This window comes from Grus americana, chromosome 9, assembly GCF_028858705.1.
Source record: "Grus americana isolate bGruAme1 chromosome 9, bGruAme1.mat, whole genome shotgun sequence".
NCBI classification, from domain to species: domain Eukaryota; kingdom Metazoa; phylum Chordata; class Aves; order Gruiformes; family Gruidae; genus Grus; species Grus americana.
In genome coordinates, this window is record NC_072860.1 from 11,918,812 (window position 1) to 11,942,567 (window position 23,756).

At 36.3% G+C, this 23,756-nt stretch overlaps 1 protein-coding gene across 3 annotated transcripts in view; it reads right to left on the reverse strand.

Moving 5' to 3' along the window:
* Nucleotides 1-1,032: 1,032 nt before the first annotated feature.
* The window catches only part of GK5 (glycerol kinase 5), a 30,117-nt gene continuing 7,393 nt past the window's right edge, over nucleotides 1,033-23,756 (reverse strand). For 2 of the 3 annotated variants that reach the window (XM_054834672.1, XM_054834674.1), the window contains 10 exons: nucleotides 23,140-23,201; nucleotides 22,979-23,052; nucleotides 22,582-22,642; nucleotides 21,317-21,443; nucleotides 17,945-18,049; nucleotides 15,198-15,283; nucleotides 11,144-11,247; nucleotides 9,744-9,803; nucleotides 6,785-6,918; nucleotides 4,469-5,463 (listed from right to left, as the gene is read on the reverse strand). In XM_054834672.1, coding sequence (XP_054690647.1) covers nucleotides 5,327-5,463; nucleotides 6,785-6,918; nucleotides 9,744-9,803; nucleotides 11,144-11,247; nucleotides 15,198-15,283; nucleotides 17,945-18,049; nucleotides 21,317-21,443; nucleotides 22,582-22,642; nucleotides 22,979-23,052; nucleotides 23,140-23,201 — 950 coding nt within the window. In that variant the 3' untranslated portion in view covers nucleotides 4,469-5,326. Of the gene's footprint in view, nucleotides 4,346-4,468; nucleotides 5,464-6,784; nucleotides 6,919-9,743; nucleotides 9,804-11,143; nucleotides 11,248-15,197; nucleotides 15,284-17,944; nucleotides 18,050-21,316; nucleotides 21,444-22,581; nucleotides 22,643-22,978; nucleotides 23,053-23,139; nucleotides 23,202-23,756 lie in introns of those variants that run through there. The other variant, XM_054834673.1, reaches the window with a different exon arrangement.

The window sequence follows — 23,756 nt, forward strand, 5'->3', positions numbered from 1 at the left end:
AACTTCTCAACCACCACTCCTCAGAGGAGCGGTGGTGCTGGACGCAGTCCCGAGAAACTGATTCCGAGCTGTAGCTATTAAAGCTGTAAGAAGTATTTGCTTTCAACATTTCCCTATCTTTTTAGAAAAATTGATTTCAACAAAGTAATTAAATATTCTTATGGACAGAATATGAATACAAAACATTCCTGGGAGTTAAAAAAAAATTAAAATCAGCACTAGTTCCATTCAAAGCAACGATGCAACGTTCGTTAAAAAAAGTCTTTCCCCTGTACGGCTAGGCACACATCCAAGGCATGCAGTAACCCATTTTTCAATTTTCTGTAACACAAAGTCACGGTAATGCCACTGAGCAAGCTGAGCAGAAGAAGGTTCATGTGGATGCAGAAACACTGTATATGTTTTAGAAACCTCCACACTATACATAGAGTAGACCAAACATGTTAAACTTCTTTCTTGCTTTATAGACAACATTAAATGGTCTAGAAAGACATGTTTGATCCTATCTCCTTAACTAAAAAGGGAAGAAACATCAAAAACCAGGGGTTTGGCCTGTAAAACAGAGTTCTTAAACAAAGGACTAAGGCAAAATTTAGCAAGAACTGTATGTTTACTTCAGTGGGATAGTTCACAACTGAAAACCTAGCATGTGCCCAGGAATTTGCTGACTTTGTGGTTTTAGTTTCTTTTCATCCTCTATAAAATACTTTTATCACACACAAGACCTTTATCAATATTTGCAGTGTTATGCAAGATACCTTCATGAAAGCATTAAAAAAAAGGCAAACTATTGTGTATTCTCTCAGAGACCCCTCTAACAGGTACAATCACAATAGCTAGCATAAAGGCAACTGAAGTGTCCCGACAGAGGCACAGAAGGCATGTGCCATCTTAGAAAAAGGAAGCAAACCAGAAGCAAACCAGGTTGGCGGGTTTATTGCACTATTTGGTAAGTCACCTGAGCTAAACAAATACTTGAACTCAAAGCCAGCCTCAATAAAGACACTTACGCTTCAAATATTTTTTGGTTTATTTACTTTTCTGCAAGAAAAACCAATGAACTGAAGTCCGATACTATAACTGATTATGAGCATGAAAAACAGGCTTTTTAGCCATTAAGGAGAGAAACAGAAGAAAGGTCGCTGTTGTAGTTTGCATTTGCTTTCAACAGCAAACTGCAGAATGAGATGACTATACATTATTCATTCAGCTTGAAGCTGCTGAAACAATGATCAGTCTGCATGAGGGTAAGAATGCTACTTCTGTAACATTCTAAACCAATACATAGTCTTTCAGAACTTACATAAATCCCAAACTTTATCCCAGAATGAGGGCTGCTTTGAAAAACACTTTGGAATTGTTTTTTTAGACATGCTAAGGCATGGGTTTAGTGGCTACTCATAGCAAAACCTGCACTGCAGGAAGTTCTTACGTCTCCCTCCAGAAACGGCCAGTAGTCTCCCAGCCTTAGAATCACATCTCACTCCCTCTGGCTGGTCAGATCCCTTTCAGATCCCCCACCTTCCCCTTCCACAACACATTACTTTTCAACATTTGCTAGCTTCATTGCTTTCTTGCCAGCCCACACCCCTAGCTGTGATAACCTCCATAAACATGAACCCAGAACCAGCCCTCCAACTCTTTTTCTCCTGCTGAACTTGCCCCCACTCCCTATGAAACCTTAAACTAAAATGGTGCCCAACTTCTGGGTCAGAGCACAACCATATTCCCCGACTCAACCTGCAGTACTGACGTACCTGTCTGAAGAGTGCATCACGACGACGTCTGTATTTTTCGGCTTGGACTAGTAAGAGCACAAACCCTCTCTATTCCATGCCCCACTGACTGGTGAGAAATGGTTGTTATGTTTTCCACAAGGCTGCTGTTCAACTGGTGAGCCTCTGTGCTGTGCCCTGATCCTGGAAATAGTGGGACTAGTTGAAGGATCTGGCTACAGAGATTATACCAAAAAGAAGCCAGCAGGCTGAAACAGCAACTCAGTGTTTTCCTTTTTTACTTTCTTCTGACAGGAAAGATGAGAGTGACTGAATTAATTTTACATAAAATTAGCTATTACAGGAGAGAAAAAAACACTACTTAAAAGAAAACAGTACTCAAAAATCTTGGCAAAGTTCATTACAGTGAGATTTTAAACATAGCTGACTTGATTCTTTTCTTAGTTATGTAAGAAAACTCATATGACATCTGCTCAGTATTTTCAACTATCTGAAGACTATTTTAGCCACCCTTTCACTTGACATGCAATAATTAATCCAGTAGTAGTGAGATCCCTCCAACATTAGAGGGATTTCTCATGCCATGTAGTCCCCACATATATAATATGACTGTATGTCATTATGAATGATAAAACTGCCAAACTGGGATGAAATTATCTACCACCAGCACCATGAGTATCTGTGAAGGCAGGATGCCCAGAGATCATTAACACATCTCTCAGCTGAATTTCCAATCTTCACATGCCTGATGGAGTGCATTACTACCCAATCCTAAGAGTCTCAACATGGCATAGCTCTTAAAATGATAAAATTACAAAGTAGTTAATATTTATGATAGTAAAGGTAACAATACAAAAATTAAACTCAGCTGATAGCAAATGTAAAATTGCATATATTTTTCAAACTGATGAAAACCACCCCAGGACAAAAATCTAAATATAAGTAAAAAGGGCAAAAGTAAAAGCTGTCATACTTTCCATAAAAGTTAGTATGAGAGGCATTCTACAGTGGTCTTAATGCCCTTCTGCATAGCAAAAAGTGACACAGCAAAGCACGTGTAAAAGTCTATTTAATTGCTTAAAGCTCATTTCAAATAAATGATCCATTAACAGGTACCACTTTAAGATATCAGCACATTAAAAATTCCTGGGAAGAGAAAATCAATTTTTCTTGATAAACAAAAGAGGCTTAGTGCTCAGTAACCAAATTTCTTCAAGATTTCTATTAGTCTGTTCAAGTCTTTAGGCAACTATGCACCACAAGCTGTGGCAGACACCCTAGCCTCCAAAGGCTGCTCCATCTTGGCAGGCTTAAAGACACCCTGTTTGTTTACTCACTACTTTGAACCTCTCCACAAGAGGATCACTTTGCAGATCATTTGAAAGGCTCAGGTAGTGAATATAGTAAGGCCTTTTTGCATCCTTAATTTGCAGTGAAGTTTCTCTCCTGTAGATTTAAGGCTAGTGAAAGAAAAACAGGTTAAATTTCCTGCTTCAAATTAAACAATGACAGTGGTAAATAGTTATCCAGAACAGGTCCTCTAGGAGAGGACTATGTAATGTCTTGGGTATCTTCTCTTTCTAGTTGTGCTATGGCCAGGATGAAAACCACCACTGCGTAAAGGTGCAATATAAGGCACGTGGCTAGCTGAGTTACCTTCAAAGTTATTTGAAGAGAATCAGATTCAGCTGCCATTAGAGCTCCATCTGGGAGCCCTAATCAAGCCCAGCAAAACCACAAAACTATTAAGTGAACATAAGTCAAGGAGCCTTCATCAAGAAGGTAACAGCTGGACATCATCCCTAGGCAGACTTTGATAAAACTCAACTCCGTTAGTGAGAACAAATCGTAGAATACCAGTGACTGAGGCCACAAACTTCTGCTCAAAGCGCCAGACCGAAAGCCTGTTTGGCCTAGTAGAACCTTCTTGCCAATGAGCATTTTCTTTAGCAGCATGGTTGAGATGATAGAGAAAAATCACAAGCTGAACACAGGTGTTGAAGCAAAGCAAGTGTTCCACATATTCTGTACGGGTTCTTACCTTACAGCAGGAGGAGGGGTGGAGGGAACCTCATCAAGACTTGAGAATCTTGGCACATGGACAGCTGTATTTTATGGTCCAAAAAGAAAAAAAAAATCAAGTATCTGTAGAGCGATCAACCATATAGATCTTAGTGTGCCATATTACTAGAAATCAGCAAACAGACCTGTTTCTGGACTTCAGGATTCCCATTAAAGTAGGTTCAGGAGAGAATGATCTCTGCAACTTGAAGAATACCCAGAGAAAAAAAAACCCAAGTGTGCTAAGATGTAGCACAGGTTGAAGGACAGAAAGCAACAGAAGAACAGGAAAAAACGATACGCTAAGGGTGACAGGCAAATGAGGTCTAGTTTGAAGAACATCACAGCTGAAGTAGATGCTCCAACTCATAGTAGATGACTGTGAAAGAAACTGAGGGAATGGAGTATGATTTGACCTTCCATGTTTCAACACAAGAAAAAGTGAATGCTAGTTCTTCTGTCCTCTTCAATAACGTTAAATCTAGAAACATTTCTTGTCTCCAGTGTCTGTGGAACACAATCACTCACAGCTTGAATTTGATATTATTCTGAAATGAAAATGTTTAATAATTTTACATTTTTGAAACAGATTTACACATACTCCTGAGAAAATTATAATAATTTAAGATTAGTGATAAACCAATACATAATAAAACCTACACATTTAATTATAATTTATTTGTTTAAAAATATAAAAGTAATTCATAGCTTCAAAAATACACTTTTGACCCCCTTTTAGCTAATAATAGGATTTAACAATGGGCTTGAAAATACTAATGTTACAGATTTTTACAAGTTAGATCGCATACCTGTAACTACTTTTAATGCATTTCTCTTAGCCATGCCAGGTAACATAGCTTTTGGTCTTCATAAAATTTAAAAAAATTGAGCTACAAGCTAGACAGGAACTATCAGCTACAAAAATCCTGGATTTATTTTTTCAATGGAGTACTGAAAGCATATTTGCTTTTGTATTTCATCTAAATTTAGTGCACAAAAATATCATCACCGAGCTGGGTCAAATGCTTCCTTAGATAGTCAACCAAGTGGTAACAGGCTACTAAGAAAATTTCTTTGTACACAATCAAGTTCACCACAACCCACTCCCCAACAATAATTTTACTTTTCTTAGAAATGCTTAAGGAAGTATATGTGCCTTTTACCCTTCCTTAATGATTAACACACCAAAGATTTTAAAGATCAGAAGGGAGGCAAGTTCCTCAGCAGAAAACCCATCATAGGAAAAAACTCCCCATCTCTACTACATGGTAGGATTCGAGCAGCTGGGCCACCCAACAGAGGTCACTGAAGGGACACAAATGCTGCAGCTGGACTACAGCTGTCATAGGGATGGTATGAAGGTTCATTATGGTGTGGTAAGTAGCAGCAGGGGGGTAAGTGAAGTACCATATAATTTATGTATATACCATCACAAATTTCAGTGATGGTTTTTACTGTCCTGTTAATGTCAAGATTTTATAAATATGAATTAAAACATTTTAATTCTTCTATAATCAAAATGCCAACTTCTACCAGTGCAGGGAACGTTTCATTGCTTGTAGCCAGACATCCATAGCAGGTTTGTATTCCTCCAAGTCCTTCTGGGGCTCAAAAACTGCTTCTATTTGCCTTAGCTTCTTTAGTTGTTCTTTGTCAGTCCAAAATCCTATAAACAGAAAGTTCATTCTCAAGCTCAACTGCAAATATGTTATTTTAGAGTTGTTTTAATTTATTTCAAAGAGATCCAAAGCAGAAACACAGTAAGAAATCATGACAGCTTTTCTTTACTCAACCAACAACTTTCTCAGAGGGAAGCATATTTTTAACATGTGAAACTCCTTTCCAATAGCATCCACTTGTTTGGAATCCTGACAACAGCACATCTGCTTAACTGGGACGGTTTCCAAGGAACAGCTCTGGTACACTGAAGTTCCCTTAGGTTCCATCCACACTGGGCTTTCGGCTGCAGCTCCCTCTTACCGAAGAAGGGCCACAGAAACCAAGACTTAGCACTAGTTGCTTTCTATTGTCTTAAAAATTGCATAAATGGCAGAAAACTGCTGGTGTTACACATTCAGATTAATTTACGCTACTGAATCATTCTTGTCTATCAAGGGCTGCAGCTTGCTTACAGTTTTTTAATTGCTCAAGAAGTCTTACCTGAGCATATACTTTTTATCTTACTGTTGTGTTATTTACATATCAAAGCAACTGAATGAAGTTAATATCCCCCTACAAAATATACTGCCATTAAGCAAAACCATTGACAGTTTGTAGTTTTAAGTCTGGTTAATTATATACAACAATTCTGTGTGAGTACAGCTGGATTTTTTTTTCCGTTAATAATTTATTTTTTATTTCCATTGTATTTATTTCTGTGAAAACCTTAAAGAATAAAGACTCGGCTCACAGATGACAGGACATAGCTTCAGTAGGAATGACACAGCTGCACTTAAGCACAGCAGCTTCGTTGTCATGTGATCCATCCCCACCAAGCACCGCTCCAGACACTGGCAATATGGGAAGGGATGCCGTGTGTCCAGGTCAAGAAAGAAGGAGGTGGCAATATAAGGTTCACCTCTTTCTTCTCCAATCGTATATCCTTCTGAATGTAAATTTGTCTTACAAACATATATGCAGATACTTTTCACATTAAACTCACTGTCACTGTTCATTTATTTAAAACTAAACAAGCATACAACTGCTCAGTAGATTGGGACATGGTGTTAGAAATACAAATAAGGTCCTTGATTTGGTTTACGTATGACATTTATCATCTGTTTCTTTGGTCCATCAAATGCAAGTACATGGGTACAAATGCAGAGAAACATAAACACTACTTACCTTTGATTCCCACAAAATGGCTAAAGTTTGGGGAGTTTTTACAGTTATTTGAAGTTATGCACTGTTTTTTTCTGATTTTTTGTCCTTATTTACAAACATGCATTATGAAGGGAAAAACAAAACCCCTTTAAATGTATACATACCTGAAGCAAGGCCTGCTAGAAAAGCTGCACCAAGACTAGACATGTCTGCATTTGCAGGTTTTTCTATTTGCTTATTAATTAAATCTGAAGTCATCTGCATAACAAAACTATTATTACTGACACCTCCATCAGCTCTATAGGGAGAGGGGAAGAAAAAAATTCAAAAAAAGAGGTTAAGTTCAAATGCGTATTGCCAACATTTCAGAAAACAGCTTCTGGAGTTTCACACTTATGTATAAATTTTCCTGTCACTCCTGCACAAATGCATTTTCACTTTATGGGCAAATTTAGAGGCCAGCACAAGGTGCCTAGTTAAAAAAAAAAGAATGGGAGAGGAACAGCAGACACATAAAAAGCTTTGAAAGCTCTGTCTTCTAAAACTACACATCATCCTGGTTGAAATGTTAAGGTTTAACACAGAACTTTACATTGTTACCACCACAACATGACACTAGTCAAAACCATTACATTAAACAAACCCTTTCAAGTTCTCTCATATGTGGAAAAGTACTTTTTTCATTACTACCAAATCTTTGTACTAGTTAGCCAAAATGCCTTCACAGTTGCTTCTTTTTATGAGGAAGATGAGTGAGGCTTCCATCTATCTATTTTCCTAACTGCATCATGTCAGAAGCCCTTTTAATGCAGAAAACTAGAACTTATCAATGCTGATCTTTAAACACGAGAGTGATTACTAGTGCTGTAAAGAAATCACTCCTGCAAACAAAAAGTAACTATAACAAAAAGCAATCTTTGAATTGTCATAGATTGGTTCATTATGCCGTTGGACTCCAATACTAGTCAGATACGGAGCTGTTGTTCAATCAAATGTGGTGCAGTAAAAGACATCTACTGTTTATTACTATAGAAACTGTTGGGTAATAAAATTTAACAGTTGCTTAGAAATCTTCAATTCAAATATGCCAGCTGAAGTTTTTTATACTACATGATGCCTCGGAAAACTTTTGCACAAATGTTTTGGCTGTTTCTGAAAGTAAAATCAGGAGACACTGCCTGACTGGTGACGTTACAGGGTTTTGCTTGTTTGTACGTACAGTTAAGCAGGGTTACCACCTCTACACTGCGGCATTAAAACCTTTAACCGGTAAAGTCACTTTCTTAATGCCAGTGACTTGCATTTTCCTTCTTCTGTAAAAATAAGACAACCATTTGATTCAAGTTACAAGGGGAAAAAAGAAAATTTCCAAATTTTCTTTCCAAATCAGTTTTATATTTAGCTAAATTTTGCTGCTAGACACTTCAAAGATTCAATCTGTACAGTGCAACTTCTAACTCAAAATTCCTACGTGCCATTTGACCGGGGATGTGCTATTTCACAGAACAAGTAAGTAGGTGACATTCCAGGACTCCAGGGACCAGCAGGATCATCCTTGTAAAGGCTGCTGCAGACTGCTGTAACATAGGACATGAGGACTACAACTGAGGGTTCATTCTCTCTGCTTTCCTTGGTGGTGCTGAGACAGGCACAGAGAAGTAACAGGAATGTAGAGGACTAATGAAAACAACAACTTTGTAGGAGCTTGTAGGAGCCAGAGACCAGCCAGAAAGGAGGGATACAGGACACCAGGTAAAAAGGGAATGAACATATTTATGGCATAAAACCAACAACAACATGAAAGGTAATGGATAGATACTAAAGATGTGCGGACAAAAGGATAGGAAAGTGGTTTACAACCCTACTGAAAAACCCACTAAGTGATTCTCATTTTCTTCTAATGCTTAATTCACAAGCTGGATTGCTACTGATCTTAGTTAACTATTACAGTCACTATACGAAACAGCAACTTTATACTAATGAATAAAACATAACATGTTCATAAAATTTAAAGTTTACATTACAATGTAAATGGGATCAGAATTCTATCGTTCCCTAGGCAGTACTTCCACACTTCCTGTTTTTCAGTTTGCAGTCTTAATATGACTTCTCAATTTTTGGATGCAATTTTATATGTAAAAAAGCTTCCTAAGGAATAAAAAATTCTAATATTTTTCATCTTTCCCTCTTCATTAAAACCCCAAGCCTCACTGTTCCTTCATCTTTGCCTACTCTGTCCCTGTACGTGATGGAAGACAGAAACTTTTAGCTCCCCCCTACTTTGTACTTTCACTTTTCTTCCACTACTCAAAAGTCTGATTTTCAAAACTGTCTACATGTCTGCCAGTCTACTTCTTCCTTTGCACAGGTCTCAGGAAAAAAGCCAGAGGAGGGACAGACACGCTGTCCTCTCTGTTCTTGACCGTGGTATCATGGAGACCCCTGGCTGTCAGAAGGAGAAACTCTGGGGAGCTTTTGCAGCATGGGAGGGCTTGAGGCTCTAAGGATAACTGCTGTGGTCCAAACGAAGTACCTACCAAAATGTGCAACACAGTTTTCCAGCAACACATAATTCAGCTAAATTTTTCCAAGATGTTGTGAAAAGCATATTCTAGGGATCACGGTTATCTCACTAAATTTGATTTGTTTCTTCAAAGACTGAAGCAAAACCAGTATCTTAACAACTGAATTGCAAAAATATTCTTCCTCTTTCCCTCACAAATAGATCCAGTTTTAACCAACGTCTTCAAATATATTCAGTCTGTGACAGACTCAGCAAAAAAAATTTCAGTATGTAAGAATGATAATAAAGGGTAGAATGACCTTTCTAGAAGGCATTGCTATATGCATGCTAGTGCTACCTGAAAACATGAATTTGTTTTTAAAAAAAAAAAGCAATTCATTACTCACATACTGATAATCACCAATGCCAATGATTTAATTAATCACTGACCATGCCATGGGTAGTCTCTACTGCCACTTTTAAAGTTACTTTAACATTTGACTTTGCAGTCATCTATTTCTTAGCAGCAAAATTTTTACAGTAAGATAAAATGCGCAGTAAAGTTCACACCTGTTTAAATCAAACTCCCATGTATTAAATTTAAGTTACATGGAACTTACCGAATACTTTGAAGAGGAATGCGTACCTTCTTCACAATGATATCATAAAGCTGTTTGTTTCTTTAAAAAAATATTTAGTTGAATTAAGCATTATATATTCCATAAAGTGTTTCCAGTATCTACATAGTCAGAAAATAAAATACAAGGCAAAAAATGCCTCAGTTGTGTCAGAACTGCTGCAACAGTTAACAAGTTTCCAAAATGCGTAAATAAAAAGACTGAAACTGCTCCTTGTTATACATCATTATGAAGGCACAAGTATGGCTAAATCATGGCCCATTCTATACTAAGTCTCTGCAGAACGTACATTTATTCCCATCTGAAACTGATGATAGGTTTCTACAGACGAGATGCAATTGTTGATGTAACAAGTGGTTTGAAGTGAGGAAAGTAGGCTGACAGAATGTTAATCAGAGTTTATCTGGCTGTTCTTAAAGATAACCTCTGAAGGCTGTACGTTTGACTTGTTCTGAAAGCATTTAATTCAATGGGAGAAAATCCAAACACAAAGGATCTCTACCCTTTTCTAGTTAGTTATTTGAATGAGATGAGATTCTGCACATCCTTGTTTTCAAGGGACCCATGCTTCAGTTCAGGGGTTATGGCATCTCACATTTCTTTTATGGTGCAGAAAAAAATGCATTAGAAACAGCTGCAGCAATTCAGAATGTTACCGTCCTCCAGACATCCTTTCCGCCTCTGTGCAGGAGGTTATTATGCCCAAAGCAGAGCTGGTGACTAGGTGGAAGGAACCATACCAGTGCCCCCTAATTGGTCACAGAGCAGTGTAAGCCAGGCTCAAACCATATTCCACTTCGGTCCAAAGCATGCTGGGTGAGTTTGCAAGGCAGAACCAATCTGCTCCACAGCAAGCTACTGATGTGGTATCATCAGTCACTAGGAGTAATATCTTTAACCGTGACTGTCAGATCTGGAAGTTTTGTCTATTCACATCTTCAAAGATGTTTAAGATGCCTATTACTGTGTTTTATAAAACACCAAAAACTTTAGCCAAAGAGCTAATACAAAATTACCACCTTCAGGGATACTTTAAACACAGCTGGAGTGGGCTACAGCTTCTGACAAAACACTGTCAGGACACTAAGGACAACCTTTAAACAGAAAACATTTGAGAATGTGCAGAAAACAGTATAATTTAAGAACTCCAATATGGTTACTTAGTAACAAAACCTGAGCTAATAAATATACACAAGTTTATTTGTAAAGTGTTAAAGAAAAGAAAAAAGGAAGCCGCTAAAACTCCTTTTCAATGTAACAGTAACAGATTACTACAATTTATATTTTACAAACTGCAGAAGTCCATGTATCCATTTAACACTGCTGATCAAAATAAAAGCAAACATAAGAAAATATAAGCAAGATACATAAGCAAGCAGTACCTGAAAGCTACAGATTCCAATATAGCTCGCACAAGATGGTTTCTGGTAGTGGAAGGTTTCAGACCCATGAAAGAGGCACATAAACATGGGTCATTCACAGAAACCTGCAGAAAGGATTTCACCGTGAGTTCAATGAAGTGTATTTGTAGGCTTTTGAGAAAGGAGTCAAATAGTAAGAAAAAAATAACTTACGACAATTACAGGCAGCATAGTGAAAGAAGAAAATTGAAAACAATATGTAAGAGGTATATAGTGTTATTTTAGCTAACTCAGTGAACAGTTTAAATAGCTGCTTTCAAGAGGAAAAAAGTTTAAGTGACTTCTTCCAAATTTGACATACTAAATAAAACTATTTTGTATGAATTCTCTTTAAAATGCATATAGTGTACACTAAGTGTCTAGGACAGGGCACACTGGTATTGCTGTTCTCTAGAAAGATCTTACACACCTGCTTTTTTTTTTTTTTTAAACACTCCTGAACTGCTGAAAGGTCAACTGACTTTTAAAAGTAACACTGAAAAGGATAATACTTTTTATTAGTTTATACTACAACAGCATTTTTTCAGTGACACTGATAAACAGTCCAACTAAAATTCTAATGATCACTAAATTGTCTTCTCTTTGCAGGAGAACTGGAGGATCAATTGCTGAATCTCCTCTCGACCCCTTCGATGAACTTTATCACAAAATACTCGTTTGCTGCTCCATGCCTGATTTGTGACAATATTAAATATTATTTTCACTGTAGACAGTAATTTTTAAATTGAAACAATCCTTTCCAGTTGTATTGTACTAAATATCAATTATGACAACACTAACCAGAAGTTTGAATTTCATGCTTATTAAATACATACAAACATATTTATAAAGTAAATTAAGAAAATGCTAACATATGTTAAAAACCCCACAAACATATTGATAGGTACATACAGCCAAAAAGAAAAATGGCATTTTGCAAAAATTTCTAAATAGAAGAAACTTCTGCATTAAAGTAAATGAAAACACTGGGGTTTTTTTTCCATATGCGAGTATCCTTCCCATTCTAAGAATGGAACCATTTCTCCAGCCCAGTAGCGTAAGGATCAATGGCTTCCAAGTTTACAGATTTTCATATGCAAGAAAATAAACTAAAGAGTATAGACTCATATTCTACATAAGGGTGAGTATCTTGAAAGAAAAAAAATAGCAGTGCATATATGTGCATACACCCCAATGAAGAGTCCTAAATTTTGCTGTTACTACTAACCACAGCAAATTAACTCTGGAAACTCCTGTTTCTACCAGAGTAAGTTAGGAAAAAAAAAATAATTAAAACACATATCCACTCAATTTCAAATACACTTTCACAATGATGCTCCTCTCAGTGTGCTGCAACACAGCAGTAGAATTCATTAAGAAACTTGTTCTTATTGCCTTAACATGGACAAGTAGAGAAACATTTTACTCTGGAGGAAATGAACATACAGGCTTCATCAGAACCCTCCCCAACCACAATCATTCTGAGGTCTAAGAAACATTATCATACAATCAGTTTGTGTTAGCATCTAGCAAGTGAAGCTAAGCACACGTCACAGTTCCCAAAGTGTTCACCTCTGTTCATGTCCTTTTTCATATCACTTAATCCACTCAGTTTCTAAATCTATACAGATACTGTTACTGTGAGTGTACTAGCTAAGCATGTTCCACTGAAATAAGCAGGGCTGTTAAAAAGCAAAGAAATTCACACTGTTGTATACTATTAGAGGTAACTAGATGTCACAGTTAAAGAGAAATCCATTCAGTTATCTAAGTACAGCTTCTACATTTGGACTGGGAATAATAGAATTAGGGAAGAAGAGACTGCATCAATGTTTATCAAGAAGCTAGCTGGGGTTCCTTCTGGAGACGGTGTCAAGAAAGCAAGGGGAGACAAACCCACAAAGCAAAACAAAACCAACCAAACAAAAGAGAGGTTTTAACCAACATCTCTAGAACATGAATATTAATAGAATTAAAGGTTCAAAAAAGATTCAGACTAACATTTGTCTACCACAGGATTCCTGTCTGCAAATATTGAAATTTGGCATGGCTCAACATCTGCTTATTCACAGCACAATTACTCACAGTAAATGTTAAATGGAAGCATCTCAGCATAACCAAGCGTTATACCCCTAAAAATAAATATAACTATTAGGTTGGCTGTTTGAGAGAAGGTAGCTGGGCTACCTGCAGAAGAAATGAAATTTTAATTTGCCTTATTCCATTAACATACAGAGCTGACAAAAAGGTAAGGTTTAAGATACTAAGTTTCTTTAGAAAAAACGCTAGTCCTGGGAATGGTCAAACCAAGTATGGTAGACCAATGAAGATCAAAATAAAATGCACTTTTGGACCCACACAGAGAGAGAAGTTTTCAAAAACATTCCATGTAGCTCTAAAACATATGTATTAAAACTAAAAAATTACTATCTAAGCCTCCTAAGAGAAAAGAGAAGGTGGTGATTTCTGAGAAAAAAATTAAAATACTATTTTCATCTTAATGGCTTTTCTTTGTTTGGTTAACTCAGTAACTTTTGAACACCTGACAGGTTCAAGCATCAGTTGCCTATACATCAAAGAACCACTGGATGGCAGACATTACTCAGCCTCCACAGCACAGCAACAGCTTTCCCTCCATCTTGCCTGGTCCATCTATCCAATACAGTTTATAACGCTAATATTCCAAATGACAACTTGGAGACCAGGGCTACACCACAGTTTCTCCTAGACAGCAACACTGATTAGAAAAACAAAGTTTTGTGGAGACATGGATATTTTCACGTTGACAAACCCACAATGTAGAAACAGCTATGCTGCTGAAAGCATGCTTTTAGTCAGATTATCTCATGTTGCTTAGGAAAGTGATATAACTAGATGAAAAAGTTTTGGGGCTGTGCATAGTCCCTAAACTAGCAACAGCTACGTTAGCAAAACCAGTTTGTTTTCATTCTGTATGAAGGTTTAGAGCTCTGACTTGCAGCTCCGTCATATTTTGTGGTGACAAATAACAAACTATTATTACCAACTGTCTAACCCGTACTGGAAGCAACTGCTTTGTAGCTGAACAGGCAGCACGTCAGCTCCCCAGCTACCACAATTTGTCATTTAATGTAATGTATTAACTGAAATTCCCATCAATTCCAATCTAGACTAATATGCTAGACTGAAGTGCAGCATCAATATCACCCTTGTTGCTGTCTCTGCACAGAGACAGTAACTCACATCTGTAACGAATCTCAAGAGGGATCATGAATCAGAGGTAGAAAGGACAGACATGAGGATACACGCATCTCTAGCATAAATGGAAAGCAAGTATAAAGGACTCAGAGCTTGTGACCCAGAGGGGATCAAGTAATTGCAGGAAGTTCCTCAAATAGAGAGGAAGATAAAAGCAAGCTACTGGAGGGGACTAAAGTGGAGAATAAATGCCAGGAACTCCTTACTATACACATAGTACACTCTACTTATGCTCAGCAACAAAGCACAAACCCGATTTCAAAGGAAAAAAAATCTAATATTAAAATCTGCGTATCAGAGAGGTGTCTAAATATTACTATCTTTGCTTTTCGTAACACCAGGACTTGCAATTTTGCTCATATTTAAGTACATTTAAATATTCTGATGAATTTCAACCTACATCTTGAAAAGAGCCAGAGTAAAATTAATTTTTTTAGAACAGTGCTTAGAAGTATTGTCTCAATGAAGGCGTTGCATCAGGCAGAAAAGCTATGGGATTGGTTTCTGTCTCTGCAGGCACTGCCTGAGTTACTGTGTGCAAGTCATTTAGTTTATCCATACCCCAGGTCTCCATCTGAAAAATGGAAGTAATTTTCCCATTTCGTAGGGTTTTTCTCGTGAGCGGGTGGTGTTTAAGCATTTTCGTATGACAACGATCTTCATACGTTGTGGTGAGGGACAGAGTAGTACAGAATAAATACTGTGATAAGATGAAAATTACTACATTTAAACATCTAAGTTAAAAATTTTAACTGGGTTATTAAAATATATATATTCTCAATTATATTAGTAATTTTACCTGAAAACCTGGAACAAAACAAACGCCTTGAGAATCAACAATACTCCGTGCCATTTTTTCTGTTTCATCAACATTAGTGAAAAGATCTGTAAAGATGCAGAAGTCATATGCTTTTATTATTTACTTCAATTTCTTAATATATTACAAAGAGACAAAAATCTAGAGTTAGATTCCTCTTGTAATATTCTCAAACTACATGTTCCAAGGGAAAAGATCACTTCTCCTGTATTTTATGTCCATCAGATGCATTAAAAAAAAAAATCCTATTCAGATGAAGACTAAATGCAAAAGGATCCTCTCATATCTGTTATGCCTTTTAATCTTCACACCCTGTAAAGAGGTCATTGGCTTTCCAAATAGACATAAGTGGGAACTGAGAATGCTAACAATGGCACCCTAAGTATGCTAAAAACCTAGATTTGCAAAACACAAAAAATGTTTCCCCCCCACAAAGATGCTGTTATTGTCAGTCCCAGTACTAAATGACTACAGAGACAGTCCCTAATATTAATCATATTTTATCAGCACCTTTAATATTATTACAAGTGAGTGACACAAATATAAATAAGGTAGGTCCTAATACCACCTCTTTCATAGACACTGCTTTTATTCTTGGTCTAGCCAGATGTCTCCTTTCACAAGTCCACAGACATCCCTCTTTAACTTGTTCTTTACGCATATGCAGTTCTTGTACTAACACCCATCTTCTGTAGTTTTAACTAATGATGTTCTTATGTGGCCACATACCATGTTTTTACAGAAGACTAGAGGTCTCCTATAAATAAGAGCTATTGCTTTTTCTTGTCTAAAAAGTAAATTTTCCTATCAAAGATAAATTATGTTAACCTAACTCAATTTATCTTTGAAAAACTCATCTTGGTAACTTACCAGGAGTTTCAATTTACCTTTGTAACCTTTATAAATTTGTTTGAAAGCTTTGGATTCTACTGTGCTCACACTAATAAGCCTAAATCACATCTTTTCCTTCTTGTTGTATTTGCTATTACTGAACTATATATAGTACCTCTATGTCAAGACAGAAAATGGAAAAAAAAAAAAAAAAAAAAAAGATTGACTTCACCTTGGAATTCCACATATTACTTTTCCAAAATTCTTAGAAGTGATCTAATCCCACTAAAACAAGCCCATTAACCTAAGTTTGCCTTCCTGCAGAAATTCCTATTTCCAAACCTTTACCACTATTGTATGTCTCATCTTCATCCATGTTGAGCCTCACCATCCTTACTGACGCTATTAGCTTACCTGGTGTTTTGGCCCAATTCCTTCTGCAGAGCAAAAGTTTTACCCTTCTCTTTATTCGTAAAGCTGATAAAAGTTTCTGAATTCTGCTTCTCTGCAATCATATTTCCAGAAAATAAAGATCTTACTTATTAAAGAGTTTATAGCAGCATGCCTATTTTTTTATCTCCAAAACTTCCCCAATTTTTGCCTGTGGTAACAACTGCAGGTTATGTCCATTTCACTACTGGCTAGCTAAAAATACTTTATACTATTGCTCTGCATATACCAATAAAATTCATTTTAAGTATGGATAAGTTATATATGGATAAGTATCCATTTTAAGTATGGAATTTGAAGTAGCAAGCTTGTATATGTACCACAGATACTTGCATCTGCAGCACTAAACTGTGTATTGAATTGAGTAATTTCCTCAAAAGACTAGTGGCTGTTATTCTCTAGGCTCAGTTTATGAAGACCTGAGGACCAACCTGAGTCATACTTAATCCTTAAGGGCACATACATGAGCATGTATATACACATATACACCAGAAGTTGACAACTTCAAGAAATGTGGAATTTTACGGTGAGCTACACTTCATGAAAACCTTTCCCAGATAACCCAGAGTTTGAGAGACTAATTCCTTTTTTGCACCCTAGTAAAGGTGTACTAAATTCCTAAGTAAACCAAGTAGATAGTTTATTAGAACACTCAGAAAAGTTGTCCTATAAATAACGAGTGGTTTTGAACATCAACTACTATAGAGCTAGTATTTTTCTTAGTCTTAATTAATCTTAATCTTAATTAATTAATCTTAATCCTAGTGTTAATTTGGAATGCAAATCTTTTCATTACATAATAGTCACAGCCAAAAGGCATGCTACTTCTATGTGAAGCAACATACACAACACTTACTTTTAAAAATAAAGTTCTTCACGTTATTTTCATATAACTCAAACCTGTTATTAATTCTAAGATGTACAGCTAGAGCTCTCTCAAAAACATTACAGCAACCGTTCATGGAATATTGCATTTACAATCATGCTCCCTAAACTTAATTGGTATTCAATTTCTGTCTTTCTCCTCAACTGAAAATTCAAGTCCAAATACCCTAAAGCAGCACACATTTAACTTTAGACTTGTCTCCTTTACACCATTTCTATTCAAGTCTGGATATCAGGTTAAAAAACGAAACAAAACAAAAGAAGGCATCAGGAAGTTTGTGACACACAATAGAAAGTAAGTGAGGAAAACAAAAGCCTACACCCGTAGGAGGGTCTGAGAGGCAGAGTCTGATGAGAAGATGATTGTGCAAAGCAAACCCCCTGCAGTAAACACACTCGGCAGAGAACTTATAAGACTGTGCATTGTCCACTGCCCAAAACATGTAGGCTAGTTTCTTCAATTATGGATAACAAAACCAAGCAAAAACCATACCTAAACACCATTAAAAAGTTTCTTAAGTAGTAATATATTTTACTCTCTATAAAATTAAAGAACTACTTACTTATATCCTGAGCCCATTTTATGGCAGTGCCAATGTCTGACATACAGCCTTCAGTTAAGTAAACAACTTCTTCCCCAATCTTCCAACCAATCAGTGGATACAGACCTTAATTATTTTCCATGAAACAAAACAAACCACCTAGTTAAGTTAAATATTTCCAGAAAAACATATACAAGCACCCCCCACTATAAACCCTACTAAAAAAAAAAAATTAGTTTTTATTCAATTCCTTTGCAGAATTCAAGCTAAAAAAAATGCCACTGATAGAGGTTAAATGTATTGTTTAAAAATTTAGTGATGCAATTACAAGACTCGAACAACAATTTGTTAAACCAGTTAACCTAAAAATAAAAATCATTACCAAATTACAAAAAAACCCCCTCTTTAAGCTAAAGAGAAGAGCTATTTGCACTTTTTTTTAAATGATAAGACATTGTATATACTTAAAAAATTATCAATGTTTTCCTATTTGTTTTCAATCTATCTAATCTTCCCCAATGGTTTCTGAAAAGTCAAAATTTACTTCCCCAAAACATAAAACATGAAGGCTGAGCTTTCAGATGGAAAGCACAAATACTGTAACAGATATAATAGACACACACAAAAAAAAGCAACACAAACTTAGAACATAGATCTTATTCACAGAAGAGGATGAAAATGATATAATTTTTTATTCCTTTATCAATATGCAATGCTTCCTCACATAGAAAGCAAAAAAAGAAAACAAGTTTCACAATTTGCCCATCCTTGTCCCCAACAAAGGCTACTGCCAGTTAACTACAGCATCTTACCTGTATGTTTGCTTAATATAAACAAAAGAAACATCCAAACTCGTAAAAAATATTTGGTGACATACTTTGTATATAACTACAAAAGATTAGATTAGCACTTCTACGTTTTACATGATGGGATTTGCAGGAAGTTATGACCTCTACCAAATAGTTTTGGCTTTGCAGTGATTCAAAAAAAAATTTAAAAAATCCACTAACTTTGAATATTTTTTTCCTTGTCCCTCAGAAGAAAGGCAGAAATACATAGGGCAAACATTGTTAGTTTATTTGAAAACACAGTACAGCATCTTTCAAAGAGCTGTCTGCTTGAAGATACTGTATCATCAGAAATTAACAGCCAATACTGAGGATAAACCTGATGATTTGTTCTCCCCTTTGCCCCCACAGGATATGTTTAAACCTTAACAACTAAAAGAGACATACTATTTAAAACTGTCAGTGTCAACATGAAGATCTTCTTGTTTGATATCTTTATTAGTAAGGACATAGCACAAAAGTCCTGCAGAATACTGCTTTTAATGCTAAAGCAAAAAGACTTAGTCGTCTAGCTGAACAGTACATGTTCTCCAGCACTGCAGCTGGACAAATGGTTTTTCAGGTGATTCAATAAGAACTTAAGCATTCAGTGGCCACTGCAATAAAAACATCACCCAATCCAAGTACCATAAGTGAGAAAAGCACCAGGACCTCACAGGACCCCGCTCAGGACTCAGAGATCATAGGTAATGCAACAAAGGTAAATGAGTCCCAGTAACGCTAGGACCAGAAAAGCATCAGAAGGATCTAGGGATTCTCTCTACTTTCTCAAGGTGACTTTGCTGATATACACTTGTCTCCAGTTTGCTCGTCTGTGTCCAACAGAGTGGCGTGGTAGTACTAGTGCAATTGCAGAAATTTGGTTAGTGCTGGAGACACGCTGGTGCTTACAAGGGAAAACAATTAGCAGTACCTATTTAAAGTTTGCATTTGTCTCTTGAAAGGAAAAAGCAATATACGTATCTCCAGATCCCTGGTGCAGGTCTCCCTTACAATCTTTATTTTCTTTCAAAGGTGAAGCTGCAAAGCAGCAAGACCAAACAATTCACTGAGCCTAAAGTCCTAGAGAAGGACAGCTAATTAGGGACAGAAGTCCATCAAGTGGCCTTCCTAAAGATGCTCACACCAGAATCTCTAGTAGTGTAAGATAATCTGCCTCTAGGGATCTGATCAACATGAGATTTGGCATGACCACAGTTACTAAGCACTATCAGACTGCCAGAGAGATAGATTTAAAATCTATACAACATGTTTCCATTATTGAATTGTGAGTTCTCGAAGGAACTTTTTTTTTTTAAACTGTCATATATAGAAACTAAAAGTAGATCAGAAACTAGAACAGCAGCTAATGAACAGCTTGCACAAGGATGCTGTAGGGATTCATCTTGCAGTCTTAAATACATATGTCAACTTTAAAGATTGAACAAATTACATTTCATGCCCAGGGCACTGAGAAAGCTAGGTACCTAGCTTGTCCTACTAACCATACCACATGACAGCCACAGAACATAGGGGAAATCATTTTAACATAAGTAACAGCCTAAAGCAGTGAAAGTTTCACAGCACTGCCTTAAAGATTTCAACTCCTATTAGATCACAATAGCCATGTATTTTCTTAAAAGAAACAAAATGGAAAAACCTTACAGCATGTTTTGCTATTACATTTCCACAAACTACATACACCTGATTTCCTAAGTAATGATGTCATTGTGCTGATACTTTTAATGAGCCTAAAAAGCATTTGCATTCATAGGGATTTCAATGTCCATGCTGTTCAGTTCTGACACATCTCATGTACTTGCCAAGGTCCTTCCAGACTTTAGCTGGTAAGTCTCCTTAGCACACTGCTGTCCTCCTTCCCAGCCCCATGCCTCCTATGTTAAATTGTAGGCTTCCTGAAATGAGTAACCGTTTAAAAATATGACAGAGAGAGACTATGCAGGCAAATTTACTTCAGTGTCATCTGCTGCTCTCTTGACAAACAGCCGTCTATGACAAATTAACAAGCTTGACAGACCACAAATGTTCAGAACGACAAAGTTTTAAACACTAGAAACACACTGGGGAGCCCATTTCTAGCATTTTTAAAAGAAAACTAGTAATTGCTAATCCTGCATTATCTCACTGCAGGTTCTTCAAAGGATAAGGGCTCAAAAGGAGGAACTTACAGCGATCCACTGGAACATTTTGATGTGAGAAGCCAGAGGACCAATCCTCTTTTTCTCCATTCCTGTGCTGTATAATACTGCTATCAAGAAGAACAGGTGAAGAAAAAAAAAACAACAGGAGGGATGCAGGTAGTAGACATAATTATTAGCGATGTTACTTAAATTCTCTTCTTGAGAAGCGTATTTCAGAATAACCAAGATCTACATTTCTAATTAAAACCTTCCACAGTCTTCTGTTCTGAAAACACTTTCAAGCTGTTTTTCTACAGCTAAAGACAGAAAGAAAAGCATAGCCCTGTTTTATCCCTTTTTGTACCCTCATCATTAACAGCTGTCAAGTAACAAATACTCTAAAACTAAAATTTCACTAAACTTACTTCCCCGTGATGCAAAGAGATGCTCTCCAGTATTCACATTCCAGAAACCACCTGTTCCCATTGTCAGTTTAACATCTCCTGGGTGAAAGCAGCATTCTCCAAACATGGCCGACTGCTGGTCAGCTACCTGCCATATCAACAAAAACATTACCACAAGTTAGCTACCAACTACTAGCCTACAATGCTGTTGGATTTTCAAATATCAATGCAAACACTTCAGAGTTCTGAATATAAATAACCATTCAGAAAGGAATTGAGCATTATGACAGGATTCATATACAATTTTTTAAGTATTTTCAGGCCATACCAACAGTCAGATTTATCACCAGAATCAAATGATACCAGGTTTGGACAAAACGTGAATGTCTGTAGTACTGCTTGCAACACTGGAGAATGTGTTATGAAAACAAAATGAATATTTTATATTTTAGTATTTGACAAGGATAAACGGGGCATTTGCAATGCCAAGGAGCAGAACAGAACAGATTGGCTTGAATTCCTTTTCCCCCAAATAGAAAGCTGAAGTTTTGAAGTCTCACCTTCCTCTTTCCCTGCTACCCCTCCTGTACCAAATTATTCCATGCTCAGTTTTTCAACAATGATGATGGTTATTAGATGTATTTACTTATGTTTGTGCCTTGGTGAAACAGTACATTTACAGATAAACTGAGTCTACAATTCTTTAAAAATAGCAAGAGAAATTCATGTTAGATAGATGACAATTCTTCCATTTAGCTCAATTCAAGCAGATTTTTCTACAAGTCATGACTTTACAAAAATAATGGATTTTTCTTACCCAAATCCTAACTACTGAGGCAAGTACATGTTATTCTCCATTTATTTTTAGTGAAAAAAATAAATAAACGGTACCACAAGTGGATCTATTAACAAATACTCTTACATTTGTGTAGATTCTTACTGAAGTCAAGGAGGATGGCGCCCATTGCACAACTTTACATAGAAAATTGATTTTAAGCCAGAGCTTAGAGCAGAACCCAGCTCTGTTAAGTCCTACATTCAGCACTTTATCAGTTGGTCATCTAACCTTAATGGACCTCAACCTCTAAAAATCCCTTCCCATTCCTCTCTCCTCCTTTCACCCTAAGGTTGTTAACTGAGTTTTTAGAGAAAAATTCAACAACTAATTCTACTGTAGTTAAGTCATAGAGAATACTTACTAAACAAGCAAGTATTAAATGAAAGCCTAGATAAAAATAATATAGGTACAAATATACAAATTTAAGTAAAAAACCATTTTCACTCACCACTGCCATTATTGGAATAGATACCCCAAATATTTCAGAGTCAGCTGATCCGAAGTTGAAGCTTAGAAGAAATGTTATGGAGAAACATCACAACACTAAATTGACCTTTTTTGTTAAAATGAAATATAGACATATAAGGCTTGGGTCTGCATCACATATGAAAGGTAATGCTACCAATTTATTTTAAAGAAAGCATTAAAACTATCACATTAATAAATAATGATAGTAAAAATAAAGTTTTGGATATAGTGTTAAAAAAGTACATCCGCATATAAAAATAATTTAAATTTTTTTGTGCATCTATATATTACTTTGCCTGTGCAGATTATGCAGTATTTTTCTAAAGTCAATTAATTTAACAGGCATCATATTCTTTTAAATATGCCTTCATAGTTACCTTGTGTCTTTCACTGGAGGATAAACAGACATTGGAATGGAAAGTAAATAACACAAAGTGGGGTTCCAACATTTCTGAAATAATATGGAAAAAGTAAAAATGTCAGCAACTCTCTCAGAAGCACAATAAATAGCAACAACATTTTTCAGAACAGCACATACCGTAAAGGGTTCAAAAACGCCTGTAGCACTGGCATTTGAGTAATCTGTAGCATACACAGAACCTACCATAAAAAAAAAGAACTAAGTAAGACTTTAGATATCCAAATATTTAAGAGTCAGTTTAAACGTACTTGTTCTTTAAACATCGCAGTGGCTCCGATGAAATATAAACTGAGTGTCTATAGGCAAAGTCATAATGACACAATGAGCACATAAACTTTATCTGCCGCTCACTATAATGTGTATATATTAATTACCTTATTTTGCCTTCATGAAACTGGCTAGGAGAGAGCTGGTACTTTTGACAACATGTACAACACTAACTGCATCACTCCCTACTCTAATCTATCCAATTGCTCAGGCATTAGCCCTCAGGACAGAAACTTGTAACTTCTATGTTGGTAACAATTATGTGTATTTCTCTTTCACAGGTACTTTTTCTTCAACCAAAGCCAATTAGTTCTAGTAGTCCTATTTAAATCTTCAATGCTTAAAAGGTTGATTACACTGAATAATTATTTTCCTTTCTGACTACCCAAATAATAATCAATTCAGAAGCTGTTGGGTTTTTTTAAACAGTAAATATATTACAATATTAATCAATTATTCTACGAAAT